General features: G+C 42.9%; 1 protein-coding gene across 7 annotated transcripts in view; it reads left to right on the top strand.

Annotated features, from left to right (window-relative positions):
• Positions 1-23,142, top strand: part of LOC307021046 (chloride channel protein 1-like) — a 75,856-nt gene that overhangs the window by 8,638 nt on the left and 44,076 nt on the right. For 2 of the 7 annotated variants that reach the window (XM_079652796.1, XM_079652795.1), the window contains exons 2-11: positions 15,254-15,545; positions 16,572-16,703; positions 16,983-17,111; positions 17,964-18,097; positions 18,507-18,581; positions 18,724-18,802; positions 19,045-19,170; positions 20,039-20,123; positions 20,327-20,428; positions 20,779-20,863. In XM_079652796.1, the coding sequence (XP_079508922.1) occupies positions 15,461-15,545; positions 16,572-16,703; positions 16,983-17,111; positions 17,964-18,097; positions 18,507-18,581; positions 18,724-18,802; positions 19,045-19,170; positions 20,039-20,123; positions 20,327-20,428; positions 20,779-20,863 (1,032 nt within the window). In that variant the 5' untranslated portion in view covers positions 15,254-15,460. Of the gene's footprint in view, positions 1-34; positions 306-12,537; positions 13,644-15,253; positions 15,546-16,571; positions 16,704-16,982; positions 17,112-17,963; positions 18,098-18,506; positions 18,582-18,723; positions 18,803-19,044; positions 19,171-20,038; positions 20,124-20,326; positions 20,429-20,778; positions 20,864-23,142 lie in introns of those variants that run through there. The other 5 variants (XM_079652794.1, XR_013803066.1, XM_079652793.1 and 2 more) reach the window with 5 other exon arrangements.

Genomic DNA, 23,142 nt, shown 5'->3' with positions numbered 1-23,142 from the left:
AGTGAGCTTGGGGCATGTAGGGGGGAACCCCTGCTGGAGCTAGTTTCCACCATGTCAGAATGCGTGAGAGAGTGCGAGTGTGTTTCTGTGGGGGTCCATGCGGGTGTATGTCTATCCCGGTGTCGTCCTGCAGCATGTGTGTGTGTGTCTATGTGTGTGTGTTGGAGTGTCCTGGCTGGGTGTCCAGCTCGTCCTGGTAATGCTGAGACAGACGGTGAGCGGGTGGGTTTATTTTTGGGTCAGTGACAGTGTCAATGGCCGCAGATGCGTCGGAAAGGAAGGCTCTGAGATACAAGCAAACCCTGGTCAGTTTCCCTCTGTCATTCCTTTAAGTGCTACTTTTTCTCTCTGTTGCTCTTTCTGTCTTTTTATGTCCATCTGTTCATCTCCACTGTCACGCTTAGTTCTCTCTGTTATGTGACCACAGTCTCCTTCCCTGAATCTCCCGTGTCGTTCTTGCATGACGCACCTGTTTTGGTAGTGCAACCTTTACGTATGTGCATGGATGGAGCCGCTTTCTCTTATTGTATGTGAGCCTGTAAAAGATTCAGTTCAGTGTTTGGGAGCTGTAGACAGGCGGACGACCAATTAGCTGATGTATAACAACAGGGTCACACACATGGTCACACAACAGGTGCTTAAAAACTGTGCACCTCCTTCACCCCTGAACTTGGCACACACACACACACACACACACACACACACACACACACACACACACACACAATGTTGCTGTTTCCTTCTTTCCTGGCCCGCCACCTGTTTGCTAACCTTTGTGTGCCTCGGTTCTTAAGCCCTGGTTGGTCTTAACACATCTAGGCCTTTCTTCTGTGCTATGTGCAACACAATATGTTAATATTTTGTGTGTACAGTTTCCTTCCATGTAAATCTGTGTCCATGTACACAGCATGTGCTTTAATGTCTTTGCATGTTTGCTTTTGTGTTTATGGCCAAGTGTGTGTGGTATGGTGTGTGTTAGGTGTTCTGATCTTGTGTGTTCCAAAAAAGGGAAACCTGATCACACTTTGCAGTGGTGTTAATCTTCTCCTGTCACATAGTAACATGTATGTTTTTGGACAAGATGGTGTGAAGGTTGTGTCAGAACATCTGGAGGATTGTCCTCATGGGATGTTCTGTTATTAGAACAAAATTGGGAAAAAGTGAAAGAAAATGAAATGAAAACTGAATCACACTCCAGATTAGCCAGCGACATTTATTTGTACAGAAATGTGTCTTTTTTGTTTGTTTTCAATACTCTGAACACAATACAAATATGGTAAAAGGCAATAATAGAGCTCTGATTATATGCGTAGTGTAAAAGGCCTCCCCAATACAAATGTGTTGTGAATGATAATCATCATCATCATCATGTTGATTGGCTGGCATGTGAGGGCTGGTGGTCATGGTCACCACTAGTGTTAATTGGTTGTTGAAACCCTATGCCTATGGGCAGTCCAGGATGTGCGAAGTCATTTAACCTGTGTCTGTGTGCGTCAGTGGGTCTTTGAAGACCGTGTTGGATGGGGAAAGCCTTTTGTTTGATGCTATCGCCCTTGGGAGCAGAGATTAAAACAGGAATTTTGTGTCACTTATTTTTATTTATTTTTATTTTGAGTGCATCGCCCAGAGCTATGGGATGGGCTTACATTAAACGAAAATGAGGTAAAGGTCAAACTCTGCCAGTAAAGTTAGCATATCACATGTCTACAGCTACAGAGGGTTGGCAGTCATGTTTAGAATGTATGGAGTTAAACACTTCTCTATTTAAAAAGACCTACATATGCATTACGTTTGACTACAAATGACAACATGCATTAACATTCAGCTGTGCACATGTAGCTACACACCGATATATGTACACTGAACAAAAATATAAATGCAACACTTTTGTTTTTGCTCCCATTTTTCATGAGATGAACTCAAAGATCTAAAACATTTTCTATATACACAAAATAACCATTTCTCTCAAATATTGTTCACAAATCTGAAAAAAATCTGTGATAGTGAGCACTTCTCCTTTGCCGAGATAATCCATCCCACCTCACAGGTGTGGCATATCAAGATGCTGATTAGGCAGCATGATTATTGCACAGGTGTGCCTTACGGCCCGTCTACACTACAGGCATGAAAAAATCTTGAAGCTGGGCGTGTCTGAAGCTTGGTGATTTTTTGCGAGCAACCAATCACATGAATCTCCCGCCCCCGACATACAAAGCAATAGCAATGTTAAAACGAAGTAAACTGGATATAAACTCTCCAAACAGGCGAAAAAACTATCAGTTTCACCCACTGTCTCTGCCACCTCCCTCCATGCCTGGTTCCTCCGGTTTGTATCCCGGTAAATAGTTCCGGTCGTAAAGAACCGGGTGATTTGCTACCGTAATATCTCGTTTGGAATATGAGGAAATGAACTGCGGTCTGGCTCTCCCAGCTTGCACGCGGTTTGATTGGCTGCGCTTGCACTGGCGGGATTTGCATAAACGGGATTTGATTGGCTGATGCCAAGCCTCGAGCCTCAAAAGTTGAACATTGTGATAGTGAGCACTTCTCCTTTGCCGAGATAATCCATCCCACCTCACAGGTGTGGCATATCAAGATGCTGATTAGGCAGCATGATTATTGCACAGGTGTGCCTTAGGCTGGCCACAATAAAAGGCCACTCTGAAACGTGCAGTTTTGCTTTATTGTGGGGGTCCGAAAACCAGTCAGTTTTAACCCTAACCCTAACATGTCACCCATTGAGCATGTTTGGGATGCTCTGGATCGACGTATACGACAGCGTGTTCCAGTTCCTGCCAATATCCAGCAACTTCGCACAGCCATTGAAGAGGAGTGGACCAACATTCCACAGGCCACAATCAACCACCTGATCAACTCTATGCAAAGGAGAAGTGTTGCACTGCGTGAGGCAAATGGTGGTCACACCAGATACTGACTGGTTTTCGAACCCCCCCAGACCCCCCCAATAAAGCAAAACTGCACGTTTCAGAGTGGCCTTTTATTGTGGCCAGCCTAAGGCACACCTGTGCAATAATCATGCTGCCTAATCAGCATCTTGATATGCCACACCTGTGAGGTGGGATGGATTATCTCGGCAAAGGAGAAGTGCTCACTATCACAGATTTTTTCAGATTTGTGAACAATATTTGAGAGAAATGGTTATTTTGTGTATATGGAAAATGTTTTAGATCTTTGAGTTCATCTCATGAAAAATGGGAGCAAAAACAAAAGTGTTGCATTTATATTTTTGTTCAGTGTATATACATTTTTACACAGGTTTCCCATTATGTTTAAAATCCAGTTAAATTACTTCAATCAGTTCCTGGATTTACAGTAGGCTTTTGCTATATTTCCACATTTGTGTGATCTCTTCAGTCCGACTTTAGCGTGGCCTACCAACAGCTAAAGCCCTGACATTAGCAGCAAGTTGCTCCTACAGAACATTGCAGTGTTGAAACTAAAAAGTCAGACAATCTGTCCCCAGCTCTAATTAAGACTGCAGAAGTGTCTTAGAGCAACACACTAAATCCTTCCATAGGACATTTCACTGTACGTGACTCTTCACCAGCTACATACAACACGCTGTTCACTTTAGAAAGGATATTGGTGGAATACTGGGAAACTTAGCTGTTAGTTTGATCAGTTTATACTTTCTGTCTATAAGTCCGTAAGGGTCTTAAAGACAGCTAGAGGGACAGCGTGAGAGAGAGACATAGGAGAACCTAAGATATGAAGAGGCATTGGGTATACTGATGGTTAGTGAAGGAGAGAGGTGTGGGAAGTGTAATGGGCAATATTGGATCACACCGGGACTAAAATTAGCCCAGAGTTGTGTTTCACCGCAGAGAGTAGGGGGCAACTGAGGAAAGAGGTAAGTGATTAGTGCAGAGTAGAGTTTCACTGTTCAAGAGGGAAAACAGGAAAGTGAGGTGGACTGAGGTAAAGGTGGAAGAGTGTGGCCAGGATTGATTTCTGACAACATATCATGCTCTCTGGCGGTCATGTTGGCTGTTCCACCATCCAGGGCCGCATAGCAGGGAACAGCTGATCGCATTTCTTAACATGCATCGTGGATGTCACTGTCGACCATTTCAAAACATAGGATGTTCAATTTATGTGAATTTGGTGAATCAATCAATCAAAATACTTTATTAATCCCAGGGGGGATTTAGATTTTGTGACAGTTGCACTATATTAGAATACAATAAATAAGTATTTATATAAACACAAATTGAAGTAAAAATGTGCAAACAAGGTTGTATCAGCCACAGGGAAACAGGGTCTTAGGCACAGCGTCTGAGGCACAGGATTTTGTCAGATGTATTCTGATGCAGCCCTTTTTCCGTAAAGCACATTAAACTACACTTCAGTTATTCCATCTGACTCCTGGCCAATACCGTTAACTTTACCATTATTAGCCAGTGATCTTATGACACCGCATATACTGTATATCCTTTTCTCCAAACATCTGAACTAAGCCCTCCTCCTTCGTCTCTTCGGTTTACCCTCCATCCCCTTTGTCCTTCTACAGATTCAGTGGGGATATCCTTTTTTCCGACCACCATGCCAGCAGGCTTTAGCACTATTAGTTTCTCCCTGGTGTAAACAAGGCAGCCAGGAGCAACTGCAACAGCCTGAATGCACGCTTGGTGCATGTGCAGTGTGCTATACCGCAGGCAATAATTAGGGGAACATTTGAGATGTCATTTTGTCACATTATATTACAGATCATACCATCACAGTTATAGTTCATTTATTGTGATTTTCACAAAGTGTTACATTGTTATTTTGGGTAAAAGTGCCCTTAAAGCATATAATGACATCAAGAGCAGGAGACTAGAACAATTTGTGCTAATACGAGGTCTCTATCTGTATGTTTGTCATACAGCTGTTGCAAAGAAAGACACTTCTGTGTGAATGAAACAATGTTGTAGGGACTAAATAAATATGAGTGAGTGTGGTTACTCAAGGTGCTAACAGGGTATTATGTATCTGCCTGGCATTGCATTGTGGTAAGGTGATAGTCTTCCCCTTTTGAGTGCATTTGTCTACACTCTTTCTGTGTGATGCACTTGCAAACATGAGCTTTCAGGACATGTCAGGAATAATGTCGTATGAGAAAATCCTCCATTTTAAGAATGCATTGAGCACCTTTTTTGAAGGGTCTTGTGCTTTTTGTACTAAATGGCAATCGACTCATATATCAGCAATAGTTTTATCCTAAGCCAATATTAAGGCAAGGCAAGGCAAGTTTATTTATATAGCACTTTTCTGTACGCGACAATTCAAAGTGCTTTACAAAACAAATTAAAATACTTTTTAGGAATATGAGCATCTCAATTAAAAGCAGCGGCAAAGAAATATGTTTTTAGTCTCGATTTAAAAATAGTAAGCGTTTCTGCGGACATGCATGATTTGGGTAGTTTATTCCAGAGTGTCGGGGCATAACAGCTAAATGCTGCCTCTCCATGTTTTGTTTTTACTCTCGGAACCGATAGCAGACCCGTCCCAGAAGACCTGAGGCACCTTGATGGCTCGTAATTATGCAGGAGTTCAACAATATACTTTGGTCCTAAACCATGTAATGATTTAAAAACTAGCAATAGTACTTTAAAATCAATTCTTTGGCCGACTGGAAGCCAATGTAGAGATTTCAGAACCGGACTGATGTGATCCACTCTTTTAGTGTTAGTGAGGACACATGCAGCAGCGTTCTGGATCAGCTGCAGTTTTCTGATGGATTTTTTTGTCAGTCCTGTGAATTTTACTACTACTACTATTGCAGTAGTCGAGTCTACTGAAAATAAAAGCATGGACAAGCTTTTCTAAGTCCTGTTGTGACATAACTTTTTTAATCCTCGATATATTCTTCAGGCGATAATAAGCAGACCTAATGACTGTTGTAATGTGGCTGTTGAAATTCAGGTCTGAGTCCATCACTACACCTAGATTTTTGGCTTTATTATTGGTTTTGTAGTCTGCTGACTGAAGCTCTGCGATTACTTTTAATCAGTCCTTCTTTGCTCCAAAAACAATGATCTCAGTTTTTTGTTTGTTCAGTTGGAGAAAGTTCTGAGTCATCCAGTCAGTGATGTGCTCAATGCACTTGCTCAGTGTTCTAATCGAAGAACAGTCTCCTGGTGTGATTTTAAAATAAATGTGGGTGTCGTCTGCATAGATGTGATAACTTAGATCACTCTTTTTAATAATTTCAGCCAGAGGTAGCATATACATATTAAAAATCAAAGGTCCTAAGATGGAGCCTTGAGGAACCCCGATGACATATTTCTCAAAGTTGATGTGTAGTTGCCTATTGAGACAAAGTTTTTTCTGTCCTTTAAGTAGGTACTAAACCAATTTAGAGCTGTTCCTGAAAGTCCCACCCAGTTTTCTAAACGGTCTAGCAATATGTTGTGGTCAACAGTGTCAAATGCAGTGCTGAGATCTAATAATACTAAAACTGATATTCTGCCACTGTCTGTGTTTAAATGAATGTCATTTAAGACCTTAACAAGAGCAGTTTCCGTGCTGTGGTTAGGTCTGAAGCCTGACTGAAAAACATCAAAACCGTCATTTAAAAACATGAAATGACTCAACTGTTGAAAAACAACTTTTTCAATCAATTTGCTTAAAAAAGGAAGGTTTGATATTGGCCTGTAATTATTCATTACGGTTGTGTCCAAGTTATGCTTTTTTTAGGAGCGGTTTAATTAATGCAGTTTTCAGGGCCTGTGGAAATACACCTGATTGAAGAGAGTTGTTTACTATGTGTAGTATATCTGAGGCCATACAGGCAAAAACTGTTTTGAAAAATCCTGTCGAAATAATATCGAGGCTACAGGAGGAGGATTTCAGATGTTGAATATGTCTTCCAGGTCATTAGCATTTATCAGACGGAATTGTGACATGATGTCTGAATTGGCTTTAGGTGGACACAGGGACAACACATTGGCTGTACCTGATGCAGAGGCACTGACTGCCTGTCTAATTTGCATGATTTTGTCAGCAAAGAAGGAGACAAAATCATTGCAGGCCCTGGTGGATAGAAATTCTGAAGCTACTGACACTGGGGGGTTAGTTAGTCTGTCGACGGTAGCAAGTAAAGCATGTGAGTTGTTTTTATTTTTTGTAATGATATCAAAAAAGAAAGACTGTCGTGCCTTTTTTATTTCCTGATTATAGACGCAGAGTTTCTCTTTATATATTTTGAAGTAAACTTGGAGATTTGTTTTTCTCCACCTGCGTTCAGCTTTTCTGCACTCAGTTTTTGCTGTTCTCACAGTCATGGATTTTCTCCATGGAGATCTTTTCTTGCTAGATACTTCCTTTTATTTTTTAATGGGAGCAATGGCATCCATGACATTTGTTATTTTAGAATTAAAATGATCAACTAGCTCATTTACTGAGAAGTTAGCATGGGCAATTGAGGGAGTAAAAATCTGGGCAAACATTTCCTCTGCATTTTCAGTTAAGAAAGAGGTCACCACTAGACGTCACTTAACAGTTGTATGGACGGCAATAGAGCTCTCAAAGAAAACACAGGAATGGTCGGAGAGCGCTACATCAGTCACCACAAGTTTAGCGATGTTCAGACCCTTTGATACAATTAAGTCCAGGGTGTGCCCCTTATTGTGCGTCGGACCCTTGACATGCTGAGTCAGTACAAAATTGTCGATAACACAAAATAGTTCTTTAGCCCCTCTGTCCTCAGGGTTCTCAACATAGATATTAAAATCGCCAACAATGATTAAACGGTCAAAGTCAATACACACTATAGACAACAACTCGGTAAAATCATCAAAAAAGCTTGCGCAGTATTTGGGTGGTCTGTAGATGTTTAGGAAATGAGCTCGAGAGGAGCATTTCAACTGAAGGGCCACATATTCAAAAGATGCAAAGTTTTCATACATCGTCTGCTTCCATTGAAATAAATCATTAAACAAAATGGCTACTCCACCTCCTTTCTTATGTAGTCTCGCCTGACTCATAGAATTAAAGTTTGGAGGAGTTGATTCTATAAGAACAGCTGTGCTGTTGTTTTGGTCTAACCAACTTTCAGTTAAAAAAATAAAATCCAGGTTGTGCTTGGTGATAAAATCATTGACTAAAAATGATTTACCTGCTAAAGACCTGACATTTAATAAAGCCAGTTTGAGTGTGTTTGACATTCCACCACTCTGAATGTTAACGACAGAACGTGGAGCACGTGGAATCACTTCAAAATTTGATACATTACATACATTCAGATGGATGCCATTGGATCCTTTGTTCTCAGTCCAAGTCGCCAGCCTGTGTAAGCAGGCCACAACACTAATAGGACGCTGCACTGGTATAGAAGCCTCTTGTCGTTGGGTGGCGCCAGAGAGCGAGACGGCAGGCGTGGAAACAGTGGCCTTGGATGACACCGCCGGAGAGGGGGGTGTGTCAAGGTGACGCTGGAACAGTCAGGGAGGCGATTTAAACTAATTTACTCTCAGAAATAGGGAGATAAAAGAATAATCTCTAGCCTTGCTGTTCATTTAGAGATTTTTCTGGTGGAGCAACATGTCCGCCCCCTGAGCCAGGCTTATCAGCACGAGTGATGAGTGCATTTCTTATCTTTACTTACAAAGGTTTTCTTGACACCCCAGATGTCAGTTTTGCATATGCCTGCTCACCTAAACTGCGCTCTATAAAGGCCCGGACACACCAAGCCGATTTTGGCCGTTGATGGGCGTCAGGCCGATGATGAGGGTCGACACGCCCTACTCAGATTGGTGTGTACCGCACCGTCGTGTCTTTTTGGCCGAAAACCCACCGATTCAACATGTTGCAGTTTTGCACGGTTTGCAGTCGGCCAAAGGTTGTCGGCAAAAGAAATCACTCCGGTTGGCTTTTCAGCTAGTGAATCAGAGCATGAGAAGCGAAACGGAAGTGAGGGACCCAAACAAACTATTAAGAAGGCAAATCTGAGATTTCATTTAACTCCAGCTCTCGACACAGGTTCGGGAAAGCCCCATGAGCTTCTCGTTGTAGAGTGAAAATGGAACGCACACGCTATTTGTTGTTTATTTATATCACGCAGTCTGTTCTTCTTCTCTCGGTCATCTCCTTCCAGAATGCGGAAATAATCTGTGGACCCCTGTCGGAAACAATTTCGCCAGGAAACCCATGGATCCTGAATACCTGGTTCATCATGACCTCTGCGGTACCCTTGGCAGAGGGAAGCTTGATTAAGGGGATGAACTGAGCCATCTTGGAAAACCGGTCCACCACTGTCAGGACTGTAGTTTTGCCTCTGGATGATGGAAGTCCTGTCACAAAGTCCATAGAAATGTGTGACCGGGGACGTTGGGCAACCGGCAACGGCTGAAGCAAGCCTATTTTGACCTGGGACAAGGTCTTATTTCGAGTACACACAGGAAGAGCCGCTACGTACTCCGCCACGTCTTTCTTCATGGCTGGCCAGCAGAACCGCTGTTTTTTTATTTTTTTTTATTTGACAGGGACAGTGCACATTGATTAACATTTCTGTAAATGCGCCAGAGTTAGCCAACAGGCTATTTTCATCTGTAGTCCCTGGACAGAAGTTGAAAGTCATCTTAAAAACAAAAATACATATTCACAAAGCAGTTAGATAGCAGCAGGTCAAGGCACATGTGTACAAACAGAGCGTTGTAAAGTGCAGATTGTGTGAGTGTTGACAGAGCTGATTTTCCACTAACCATGTTTTTAAATTAGATTTGAATAAACTGCAGGTGTTTTGTTCTCTAATCGTTACTGGGATTGAGTTCCACTGTTGTGCAGCTTTAAAAGAAAATGAAGATTGGCTGAATGAACTCTTCCTTAATGGAACAACGCAATCTCCTCTTGTTGCAGCTCTTGTTGACCTAGTTACAGGTGTACGTATGGTGATAAAATGTCTGAGTGGAGGTGAGGTAAAGCCGTGTATTATTTTGTACATGAGGCAAGTATGTGCATATCCAATTACATTTTCCCAGCTCAACAAGTTGCATTTTGTGAGTATTGGGCAATGATGAGAATGAACTGATTTATTATCTACTACTTTAAGTGTTTATTTGTATAATGATTCCAGGGGTTTAAGAGTGGTTTTGCAGACATGCGACCAGGTTGTTAAGCAGTAGGTGATGTGAGATAGAACTATAGTGCATGTACATCAGAGCCACCTCTGTTGACATGCAGTCTCTGGTAAACCTCAAATTTGACAGACTGAATTTGACCCTGTTGCAGACCTTTTTCACCTGAGCCTTAAAATTGAGTCTTGAATCAATTAAGACCCCCAGGTATTTGTACTGTGAGACCACCTGGAGCCTCTTCCCGGACACAAACACATCTGGCTCAACTTAGGAAGACTTAGTTTTGGTGAAGAAAATACATACAGTTTTACTGACATTTAGTTGTAGACAGCATTGCTCCAACCAAGCTGTTACATTAAACATCTTGGTCATCAGTTCATTAGCCACTTGTGTCGGACTGCCTCCGTGAACATAAATTACAGTATCATCAGCATACATTTGGATGTTTGTGTCAGGACATATCGATGGTAAATCGTTTATATACAATGAAAATAACAATGGACCCAGAATTGACCCTTGTGGGACACCTGTTGACAGCTGGAGGTTAGATGATTGATTATTCTGTACTCTGACATACTGAGAACGGTTGAACAAATATGATTCTATCCATTTAAATGTTTGTGTGGAGAAGTTAGTGCTGGATAGCTTAGATATGAGTTTTTTGTGATTAACAGTGTCAAAGGCCTTCTTTGAGTTGAGAAACACTGCTCCTACAATACCACCTTTATCCGTTTTGGATTTGATTTGTTCTGTGAAAAAACAGTTGGCTGTTTCTGGCCCTAAAGCCACATTGCATTGGATGCAGAGAAAAAGCACTGTTATTCAGATGGTTAATCATTTGTTCAGCTACAAGTTTTTCAACAACTTTTGATACTGTAGGAAGGATACTAATTGGCCTGTAGTTATTGCCAGACATTGGGTCTCCACCTTTAAAGATTGGGATAACTACAGCCAGCTTCCAAACATTTGGAAACATTCCTTGACAGAAAGAGAGGTTGAGGATATTGGCAATAGGATAAAATTTCATCACGGGCCACATCAGCATTATGGTTGCATTCAAAGGTCCGGTTGTAACTTTAAGACTATATAAAAATACATATATACATATTTAAGATATATAAAATAAAGTATTGTATTACATTATTGCCTCTGCATTGGATTATTATCGGATTGGGTAATAACTTAATAATTAACTACGTCTGAGAGCAGAAGTCTAGGGCAAATACCTTGTATTTGTAGGATCCATCTGTATCTGATTTGGTGAGATTATGTATCCTAAAAAAGACACCTTTTCTGCGTGGAACTCACATTTCGCTGCCTTGACATATAGTTGATTCTCAAGCAGTTTCTGCAGAACCTGAAGGACATGGTTAACATTGGATTCAGAGTCTGGTGAGAAAATCAAAATATCATCAAGATACACAAAAACAAAAACTCCTGCAAAACCTCATTCACAAAAGCCTGAAACACAGCCGGTGCATTGCACCGTCCAAAAGGCATTACCAGATACTCATAGTGGCCACTCTGAGTGTTGAATCCTGTCTTCCACTCATCCCCCTTCCTTATACTAACCAAGTGGTATGCATTTCTTAAGTCCAACTTGGTGAATACTTTGGCAGTCTGAAGTAGTTTGAATGCAGAGGAAATGAGTGGCAGAGGATAGCGGTTATTTACCGTAATGTCATTGAGAGGACTGTAGTCTATGCAAGGTCTCAGAGACCCATCTTTCTTTCCTACGAAGAAAAACCCCGCCCCGGCTGGTGAAGATGAAGGGTGGATAATCCCTGATTTGAGTGAAGAGGAGATGTAGTCGTCCATTGCTGCTCTCTCTGGTCTTGAGATAGAATAAAGTCTTTCTTTGGGAATGGGAGCTCCCGGTAGGAGATCAATGGGACAGTCAAAAGATCGGTGAGGAGGTGACATGGCTTTCGATTTGTTAAAGGCTTCCTTTAAATCGTGGTAATATGGAGGTACTTTCTGTAAATCAGGATAATCAGGATGATCTATAATAATCCTACCAGGATCAGTTGGTGCATTAACAGGCCTTGAATTTGTACACCTATTAATACGATCCTCTCCCCACCCTTTAATTTTCCCGGAACGCCAGTCAATGTGGGGGTTGTGGGTCTTTAGCCATGGGAAACCCAAAATAATCTGATGCTGAGCAGATTCAAAAATGTGGAACTGCATAATTTCAGTGTGGTCCTTATTTACAGTAATCTGGATAGGTTCTGTGCCATGAGTCACTGTAAATAACAAACGACCGTCTAATGCACTGGAGTTAATGGGGCGAGATAGAGGAACAGTTTTTATCTTTAGCTGTTTGACTATGCCCCAGTCCATAAGACTTTTGTCAGCTCCTGAGTCTATTAGCAACCCTCGGTCAATGTGCTGATTATTTATGAATATGTTTACCTGGGTAACGGGACGAGGAGGAAAGTCTTGAAAGTTTGCTCACCAGCGCCCTCCTCTTGGCTGGTGAGCGTGTTCTTTTCCCGTACAGGAGGCGAGTTGGTGATCCATCTGGCCACAGTAGAAGCAGCAGCCCTCCCGCAGACGGCGCTGCCTCTCCTCCAGAGAAAGCCTGATTCTACCCAACTGCATGGGTTCGTCTGTGTCAAGCGGAGGCGCTCTCCTCCGACGGTCCAAAGCCGCGGGCTGGAAAACTTCCCCTGGCGGAGCGGCTCTGGGATTTCCGTCACGGGTGCGCCAGCGCTCTCTCTCCCTTTCCCGAAGTCGGTTGTCGATCCGGATGGACACAGCGACGAGAGATTCCAGGTCCCGTGGCACCTCCAGAGGAGCCAGCTGGTCCTTTATCGGATCTGTAAGTCCAGTCATAAAGGTGTCACGGAGAGCCGGAGTATTCCACCTGCTGTCGCTGTGCAAACCTCGATTGCATAATCCACCACCTGGCGGTTGTGCTGGCGCATCTGAAGAAGTCTTCTGCTGACTTCTGTAGCAGGCGACGAGTGGTCACATATGCGACTCATAGTGTCTATAAAGTCGGCTAATGAATAGCATAGCTCGGAGTCTCTGGACCATTCTGCAGTAGCCCAGACTGCAGCTCTTCCCGTTAAATGGGACAGGATAAACGCCACTTTAGCATGGTCTGATGAAAAAGTCCCTGGATTGTGTTGAAAATGCAGATCGCACTGCAAGAGGAAGGCTCTGCAGTTGATGGAGTCTCCGGAGAATCTCTCCGGAAGAGCCAGCCGTAATGAAGAAACAGCCTGGATCGGTTTGACAGCGTCAGCAGGATCCTCGACAGGAAGGCAGCCAGCAGTGGATGACGTCACCGGAGGAGCAGTCTGCAGATGAGCGATGAATTGATGCATGTGATCCGTCAGCTGTTGTATCAGTGAAGAGACGGAATCTTGGAGCTTGGCCTGGCGTCCTATAAGCTCTTTAACTCCTTGGCTGATTAAGCCCAGCTGTTCCTCACGCCTTGGGCAGACAGGGCGGCGTGAAGTGTCTTTGGGTCGGCTGAGTCCATTGTGGTTGGTTCGTTCTGTCACGAACGTGGAAACACAAGGAAAAGGACTCAAATGCACGACCTGGGAGACAGAGGTAAAGTATAAGTAATCTACTTTATTTCCAAAATATGTATACAAAAAAGGGTCGACACTCTTAACGAGGTGACAAAAAGGTTCAAAAAAGGCACAAAGAAAATTGCTTTCTATGAGGAACAAAATTTACAAAGAGTTTCAGGAGCATTTATCAGGCTTGAGACAAGATATGAAATCGCTGGTAAGCAGACTACTGGCATGGAGACAGAACAAGACGAACTGACACAAGACAAAGGAAGGCTGGGGAATTTAAACAAAAGGTAATTGGCACAGGTGGAAACAATCAGGGGCGGGGCTGACGCTGATGAGAGCGGGAGACACACACAAGGATAGGGAGTGAAGGGACCTGGAATGAAACACAAAAGGTGAGTACCAAAATAAGACAGGAAGTGGGAGACAAGACAAAAAATGATTAAACAAAGACATAAAACATGACTGAACTCAACACTTTTGACGGGACACAACAGTGTGTTAATCCATCTATCCATCAATCTGCCTGTCCATGAACCTGCTAAATGAGAAGCTGTTGAAAGGTTACTGCATAGATGTCCAAAGGGTCATCAACAGACACAACTTATCAACTCGTCAGTTGTATTCCTGGAGTTCTATTGTCTGCTGCTGATGTACCAAGAATATATATGAGCCCCGGTCTGACATTTGTGGCACAGTGCTGGAATAATTCATGCTTCAGTAGTAGATGAATATATAATTTGTGACAGATTGGGAAAGATGAAATTAACTCAAGGTTCTTAGAAGAAAAAAGTACAGCTCTCACATAGCAAATCTATAATTTGTATGGGTAAGAAATTCATTTTTTTTTTTCAAATTGTGATTTATGACTTCAGTGACCCCTGGTGTCCCTCAATTTACTGTAATTGTCAAGAGGACTTTACACTACCTAATATATACATTACAGTTTCCAAACCACCCCAACAGATCATTTACAGCAGTTACCAGTAAAAATACTGGGCAAGGTCCATAGCATGAATATATACAATGCAATACCATGATACTTCGTTATCGTTTCAAGACAACATTTTCTTGCATCACAGCTGCGCGATGTGCAACACCAACAAGGAATAAGACAGTATGTTCAAGACCCTTTAAAATGTATTAGATCTTGGATTTAACTCAGTATTTAACTTGCTGGACACTGTATTTAGCTGTTCAGGACATGGTTAGGGGCAGAGGCAATGTTTTTTTGCATTTCTGGTTGACTCTGTTTTTTTTAGGGAAAATAAACTACAGAAAGGAGTTAAGATAAAAGTAGTGCAAGAGGGCATCTCCTACTGAAACAGATAGTTGTGCTAGTGAGAGAGAGTTTAGGATTGATCTCTTCCGCAGATGTTCAAGGCAAATTTCATGGAGTCTGTCCAGAGGTGATAAATCTAGAAGCAGAGCCCATGTTTCCGCTTCCATTAAAGCTGTTTGGGTCAACACTTGGTCCTGTCTATTTTTGACCTAGTCTCTTCTCTACCAGTGTGCCAAAAGGAGAGTACTACACTGTTCATTCTCACTTTCACAGGAACTACCTGTACATGTTTATGTCTGATGAACGAATGCTCTAAATGTTTGCACAATTTGTGGAATGATTAATGGATTGGTCAACAGCTCTATGGGGAGTACCAAGAGAACCAGGGAGGCTCCGGGAGACGAGAAGCCACACGCCTGCTGACTGAGAGACAGATCAAGAAACATGGAAACCACCCTCGCAGCCACGGCAGGACAAGACATGGCCGACGTAGCCACGGTCAGAATGGATATCACAGCAGACATCAGCTTGGCTATTACAGCAGGCAGAGGAGGCGTCAGTCCGCTATGGAGGGCGAAGAGCAGGATCAAACTGCTGAACCCGACCCCACGTCCTCCACGAAAAAGAAACGCTCCTACTCCAAGTGTAGAGGTGAGCATCCCTAAGTAGACCCTCCAGAAAAACGCGGGCCAAAAATCCTTGATTATGCGGGCTAAAATCCTTGATTATGCAATTAAACATGCAGGGTTTTTATGTGATTTTACGCGGTGAAATTGCGGGAAGTTGCGAAATATGCGGACAGTTGCAAGATATGCTAAATATTTTTGGGGGAAATATTGGGCTGTCTTATTTATTCTCTCTCACACACAACCTGCCACTAACGTTAAACCCCTTTACTATTCAACTAAACACATTCAATGTTTACTTATTGTAAAAGCAAATGGGCTATTTTAATCACACTCTCACACACACACACACTTCTCCACCTCATTCTGTTTTCATTTACTCGTTCGTTATCTGACCAGCTTCAATCTTGTAGGCTACTCACTTCGTTTCTTGTAGCCCTCGAAAGGGTTTTGGAGGTTGATGCCTCGGTGAACGTGAGTTGTTTGGCTTTCTTGTCCGCAGCAGCAGAAAGCATTTTCGAATGTTTGAATGAATCAAAGGGTCTTCACCGTGGATTTTCTCTTATGCTCCAACACACAGTTGCACAGGGTGCAGAATAGTTTCCCCCCACTTTCGTGAAAGACATCGGGGTACTGCTTTGCCCGGTCTTTAGCAGAAATGTTCGTCGGTAAATGAGATGGATTAGATTTTTTCATCTTGGTGTTTTCTCTCTCGTGTGAGTTCCACACATTCACTCTACGGTGTTGTTTACCTTCTGTGATGCGCAAGCTGATGACGTCGTGTCATCATCATCATTATCATCATCATCATCATCACTACTTCACATCAAGACGAGTTAACTTTTTTTTTCTCAACTTTGTGTGGAAAATGCGGGGATTATGCGGACTTTTGATAAATATGCGGCCTTTTAAAAATCTGCGCCATTTTGCTGATTATGCGGTAAATTCTGTGATCGCAGAATCGCGTTCTTCTTGAGGGTCTACCTAAGAATAAACAAAGAAGGTCAATAAACTTTTACTACTACTTTGTTGTGTTTTTTGGTTCTGTCAGACTGCATAGCATGGGTGCAGCGATTCCTGGTGACCAGGTTGGGAGAAGACTGGATCTTCCTCATTATGCTGGGCATCACAATGGCATTGGTCAGCTGGACAATGGACTATGCCAGCGCAAAAAGCCTGCAAGGTAAGTCTACAAACCCCAGAATGCATTGCCGATCTAACAGAGTAGAGTAGAGGCCAAGCTGGAGCAAAATAGATTGGATATTTGCATCTTTCTTTTCTTCTCTGAATTTTGTTATTCTTTGTTTCATAACTTATTTTCCATCTTCTGCATCTATCTTGCATTATTTTTATATCTTCCTAAAGTGCAGCTATTCATTCATTTATTTTTAGCCATTGTTCTTTTGTTTATAATTTCCCCCTTTTTTATCACTTCCTTTATCTTCCTTCCACCCACCTTCAGCCTATAAATGGATTTATGGGGAGCTGAAGGGGAAAATCGCCTTGCAGTACCTGGCCTGGGTTTCATATCCCCTGATCTTCATCCTGTTCTCCTCCCTCTTCTGTCACCTGGTCGCTCCTCAGGCTATTGGTCTGTAGCCCAGTCCTCCTTATGGCTGTGTTCTCTGTGCTCGTCTACTTATAGTTTCTGGTCAATTACCTCTAAATTATGACTGCATATTAGACAATGTACATTTAGTATTTAATCACATATTGGAATAGTCATCTCAGCTAATCACTGAAATTAGATGCTGTAGCATTTTATTGAAATTAAACCCTGTAGAGTTTATCCCTTCAGGGTGCATTATTCAAACTGACAAGAATGTTCTTTATCTAATAGGTTTATTACTTAAGCTATTTTAAGCAGGTGTAGAGAAAGTGCTTAAAATGGGATCTTGCTTCTTTGTCCAACATTTCACATGGATGCTGCTGTACAGTCGCTGCAGAGTCAACGGGCATTTTCTTTTCAAATGTGGCTGTACAGCTGTGGGACATAAGCTTCAGACTTGGGCTGTCAAAAATAATGTTGTTTAATCAAAACACTCCAGTGAACTGGACAGTAAATACTTAACTCGACTAGGAAGTAAAAGACTTGTGACATGACTCGATGACTTAAATTACTTGTGTGTGTGTTTATTTAATGCTTTCAGTTTGAATATCAAAAATATCCAACATTGGCAATGTTGTCAAACATCGTTCAGCTTGGCCTGATATCACATGTATCTCTATTTAGTTAAAGTGATGTTGTGACCATAGTGCTGCTTTTTGATGCTCCTACAATCAAAAATAATGTTCTTATTCTTATGTTTTTTTGGAAAATATACTTACATTTTAAATATTTCTTTACAGGCCTTCTCTACACAAATTTGTATTCTATAATTCAAATGATTCAATGATTCCCCTGTTCCCCTCCAAACAACCTTTTGTTCCCCTTGTGTCTCAGGTTCTGGCATCCCGGAGCTGAAGACCATCCTGAGAGGCGTGGTGCTGAAGGAATATCTAACTCTCAGGGCCTTTGTTGCTAAAGTCATCGGCCTGACGGCTGCCCTGGGCAGCGGGATGCCTGTAGGCAAAGAGGTGGGTCAACCACATTTGTATCATTGATTAAGTAACCAATCTCTTCCTGTATGAAGCTGTCAGAATATCAATGTGCATTTCCACACAATTGTCATCTATTTATTTAAAGGAAAGTAGAACAAATATTAAAAGGTTGAAAATGGTTTGCCCCTGCTTATAGTAGATACCTGTTCATCTGTCCTCCATATTATTCATCAGTATTCACAATAATAGCTGCATCAATCAAAACGATAATACATCACAATACAATGTAATCCAGGTAAATGTGCAAAATGGCTTCAACACTCCCTCTACCTTTTTCATTTAATTCAACCATCAAGTGCATCTTTCCTCTGGTTTTTGGTGTTGTACTGCACACACACACTGCTATAAAACGTTTTTGGATGAACTGTACTTCATGTCCTCTCAGGGCCCGTTTGTCCACATCGCCAGTATCTGTGCTGCCGTTCTCAGCAGGTTCATGTCCTTCTTTTCAGGAGCTCAGGTAAGCTGATGTTAAGAAAATATTGAATTTTCAAGCAACTGTTACCTGTGATTATAATAAAATGTGTACTGTATGTATACTCATCTATATGTCATCTTTCTGTTCTCTCAATCCTCCCTCCTCTTCCTCTCTGGATCAGTAGAATCCATACTGTTACACAGACATCCTGACAGTGGGCTGTGCTGTCGGGGTGGGCTGCTGCTTTGGGACTCCACTTGGAGGTACACAGTCTTCTCTCTTCTCTGTGTCTCTCTCTTTTTCACATCCCACATCTTCCCTCATTTGTATATACCCAGTAGATTTAAATTGTAAGCTATGTTCAAGGGGTTTAACATTTATTTAAGTATCCACAAGTGTTCCATTTCACAGGAAAGACCAGGTTGTTTTACATGCACCTTTCTTGCTTTTTTTATGTTCCTGCCTGTTTGATTGCTGCATATTTCCTTGTTGTCTTTTCCACCAGGTGTGCTCTTTAGTATAGAAGTAACATCCACATACTTTGCTGTGAGAAACTACTGGAGAGGATACTTTGCTGCTACATTTAGTGCCTTCATATTCAGGGTGTTATCCGTGTTCAACAAAGATGCAGGTACTGTACTGGTTGGAGAAAAAGTCTTCATCATCATTTTGACACTTATTTTAATGTTGTATTGGTGTGTGAGATACTGGCCAATATTATGACATTTTCTCTTTATCAAGCAAGCACTAGAGGGCACCCTTACTTAAAAAATGAAAAGGCACATCATTTATTTACCAAATTGACAATGCCCTCCTCTAATATGAAGCAGAGCAGTATTTTATTACCCGATATGGGTCACCCAAGGGTCCTGAAGGAATGTTTAAGTGACTGCTGTGATCCAAATTGAATATGATGTTACTGTGTAATACACACTCAATCTATATATTAGTAGTAACAATAATGTCACCAGCTATTTTATGCAATCTATAGTCATTACCACCAGACTGTCAACTCAAGTGTCATGTGTTCCTTGCATTACTTGACTGAAATCAATCAATCAGTTACTGGCCCTAACCTCCGTTATATATAAAGTGTTTGTCACGAAAGTAAATCTACATGACCTCTTCTACTAAATTGAATATATTCTCATAACTATTTTAAGTCAAATTAAACTGAATAAATAATTTAGCGCACTCAATTTTAGTAAGTAAGAATGGTATGTTAGTTTATGATTTCGAACAGACCCACACTCACACTAAAGTGACCTTGTAATGCAAGGAAGTTGATCAGTGCCTCAGTAATACAGAGATGGTTGAAAATATTTGTTTAAATGCCCCTTTAAAGAAAATACGACAGCAGCCGCTGCTGTAAACCAATAACTATTGACAATTCTATTTAATAATCATTTTATAATATTTGAGTCAAAGTACCTATCCTGTACTTTGATCACTAAAAAGTGATTGAGTGAATTTCCTCTCTCTTTTTTCTTGTTTTCCAGTAACCATCACTGCTCTGTTCAGGACAAACTTCCGCATGGATTTCCCTTTTGACCTGCAGGAGCTGCCTGCCTTCGCCATCATTGGGTGAGTGGCTGGATAATGGAGACAAAGGTGTTCATGGCAGCGTCTTTGTGTGTGTGCTTTATGCAAATGTAGCATTTAAAACATTGAGAATCCAATTACTCACTGTTTACCTCAAGGGAAGAAATGGAGGGACGTGCTGTATAACACACAGGCATGAACAAATGAATTAACTTGGCTAATGTGGAGTTTATTTGTTTTGGCAGGATCTCCTGTGGGTTCTTGGGGGCGTTCTTCGTCTATCTCAACAGACAGGTGGTGCTGTTCATGAGACGCCCCAACGCCATGACACGCTTTCTCACCAAACAGTGAGTCTTTGCTCAAAACGCTTGATATACATTTTTACATTTGCTATAATTGAATTGGTTAAAGGATATAGGATGGTATAGGATTTTACTAGTTACGCACTTAATATACATTGACTGATATCAAATCAAAATTAAATATGAATTAATTATTGAGTTTATATATAGTATATTATATGCTTTAATATTATTGGCAGCTAATCCTAGGTTTATATACTGCATTTATAGTTTGAAGTATTTGTATCAATTAATTGCATTTTTCCTTGTAAATGTAGTGTTTGAGTCTAAAATGTTGTTCATGAGAAATAATCTGTTTATTATTTACATTCAATTTTTCTTCTGTTCCCCCCCAGCCGGCTGATTTTCCCTGCTGTGGTAACACTGGTCATCGCCACCCTGACCTTCCCACCTGGGTTTGGACAGTTCATGGCAGGAGAGGTCAGAGATCATATCTTGTTATCCCACATTTCAGTCATTCAGACAGGGAGACCACAAGGAAGTCGTCTTTTTGTCAGTTTATCAACATACAGCACCAGTAAATGCCACCCAAAGAAGCAATTATCAGGAGCTAGGGATGTCATGAGAAAAGTCAATACCACATTTCTGGACACAACACAGTACGCGGTTTGGTACATTACCGTAGGAGCTGTAGTGCGCTATGGGCTTGTGTCTAACTTTGAACTGAGGACTTTAGAAATCAATTGTGGAATTTCATTGGTATATCTATCAGTACATTTGTGTTCTCATTCATAACACTCCGTTTGATGTCTCACTATGGGATGCGCCTCATCGCGGAGCAAACAGAAGCATTAATCTCATTACGCCAATCCTGATTGGCTGGTGATCTTGACGTCAGCGTCAGGGAATCCACCCCCTATAAGTAGCTTGCGCTACGCCGCATGCGTCATTCAAACACCTCTTCTCGCTTCGGAGCACATCTCGAGAAAGATCAGTAGCTAGCTAGCTTAACGGTCCACAGACTGATTTACGAAGCTAACCTTCGGTCGACGGGCGCTCGCCGGCTACTTCTATATATACTTCTGCAAGAAGACTGTTAATACCAACACACCAGTTAGTATTGCAAATCGACCTCGCCGTTTTCTCCTCGGGAATAAAGGTAAGGTTTTGATTTTTTCAAGCTAGCAACACACGTGTTGCTAGCTTGTCTTCCCTCACTACCGACACCACGGTAGCAAGGACGTTTTTTATTTTTCTCTCTCACACCAGAGGAGGGGAAGATAAAAAGGGTATTAACACACCAGTTAATATTCTTTGAGAATAAAATTCTACACCGTCGTTTTTTCTCCGGATTAACGACAGTTGGGGAAGTATTTTTTCTCAGCAACGTACCTGTTACGAGCGGGTCCTCTCCACGCCGTCACCACGGCGACCGAGATGGACGCTTCTCTCCCTCACACCAGAGGAGTCAGGGACTCGGAGGCTCGGCTCTGTGGCTGCGGGTTGAAGATATCAGGCACAGACTCACACCAGGTCTGCTCGTCCTGTCTCGGGCTGGAACACGCCCAGGAGGCTATCGACAACCCCGGCTCGTGCGGACATTGTGCCCGCTTCACCATCAAGAACCTCCGCCGACGGCTAGCACGCCAAGCTAGCTTGTCGGGTCAGAACTCCCTCATGTCCTCTGATTTACCGGACGGAAATCAGGACACGGGGGCGTCCACCACAGAGATGGAGCCCCGCACTGTGTCGGTCTGGGGCTCATCAGTAGTGGCAGCTGCAGAACCGGAGTCCCGCGCCGTGTCAGGCTGGGACTCGGTGGCAGCGAGGGACGTGCGAGCGGAGCCCCGCGCTGTGTCAAGCTGGGGCTCCCAACTGGACCTCACCATGGTCTCGCCCGCGGATGATGTCCCGGAGTTGGACTACATGGAGGACGAAGAGGATGAAACCTCTGGATTCCTCCTGTCCGACTCTGATGAGCAAGACGATGATGTCTTCGTGTCATCAGCTCAGGCTGCAAAGCCGGGAGCGATGGCTGCTCTCCCGGGCGATAGCACACCAGCTTCGCCCTGTCTGAGCATAGACCTGCAGGCCGTGTGTCAGCGTGCCGCAGCCAGCCAAGACATCCCATGGCCCGAAATGGCCAAGGAGACCTACAGGTCCCGTTACGAGGGGAAAAATTTGCCCCAAGCAACGAGGACAAAGAGGCAACTCCTGCCGGTCTTCCCGGAGATGTTGGATGAGGTGTCGGTCTCGTGGAGAGACCGGCCCTTCAGCAACAAGGCCCCAATCCAGGGTGCCTCCTCCCCTAGACTGCGACGGTATGGAGAGGCTCGGCCTGCTCCGCATACCGCCGATGGAACCGCTGGTGGCAGCTCACCTCCTCCCGAGGATGGCGACTACACCGAGCAGGAACCCCACGCTGCCGGCAAAGGCGGACCGGTTCCAGTCAACCATGACTGAACGGTCCTACAGAGCCGCAGCATTGTCTGCCAGGGCTTTGAACATTTCCTCGCTGCTAACCGCTTACCAAGCGGAGCTCTGCGAGGATCTATCGAGTAATCCTGGACCGGCAGTACTGGACGAGATAGCCGCGATCACGGACATCTGTCTCCGCGTTCAACGCTGCGCCGTCCAGGCCACGGGAAAGGCAATGGGAATTATGGCGCTGCAGGAAAGAGCTAGATGGCTCAACCTCACCAACCTCCCAAAACCGGGAAAGAGAGGATGTGCTGGACATGCCCATCGTTCCCGAGGGG

Source organism: Notothenia rossii (assembly GCF_949606895.1).
Source record: "Notothenia rossii genome assembly, chromosome: 10".
NCBI classification, from domain to species: Eukaryota; Metazoa; Chordata; class Actinopteri; order Perciformes; family Nototheniidae; genus Notothenia; species Notothenia rossii.
Note: the sequence above shows the minus strand (reverse complement) of the source record. Positions and strands in the feature narration are given on the sequence as shown.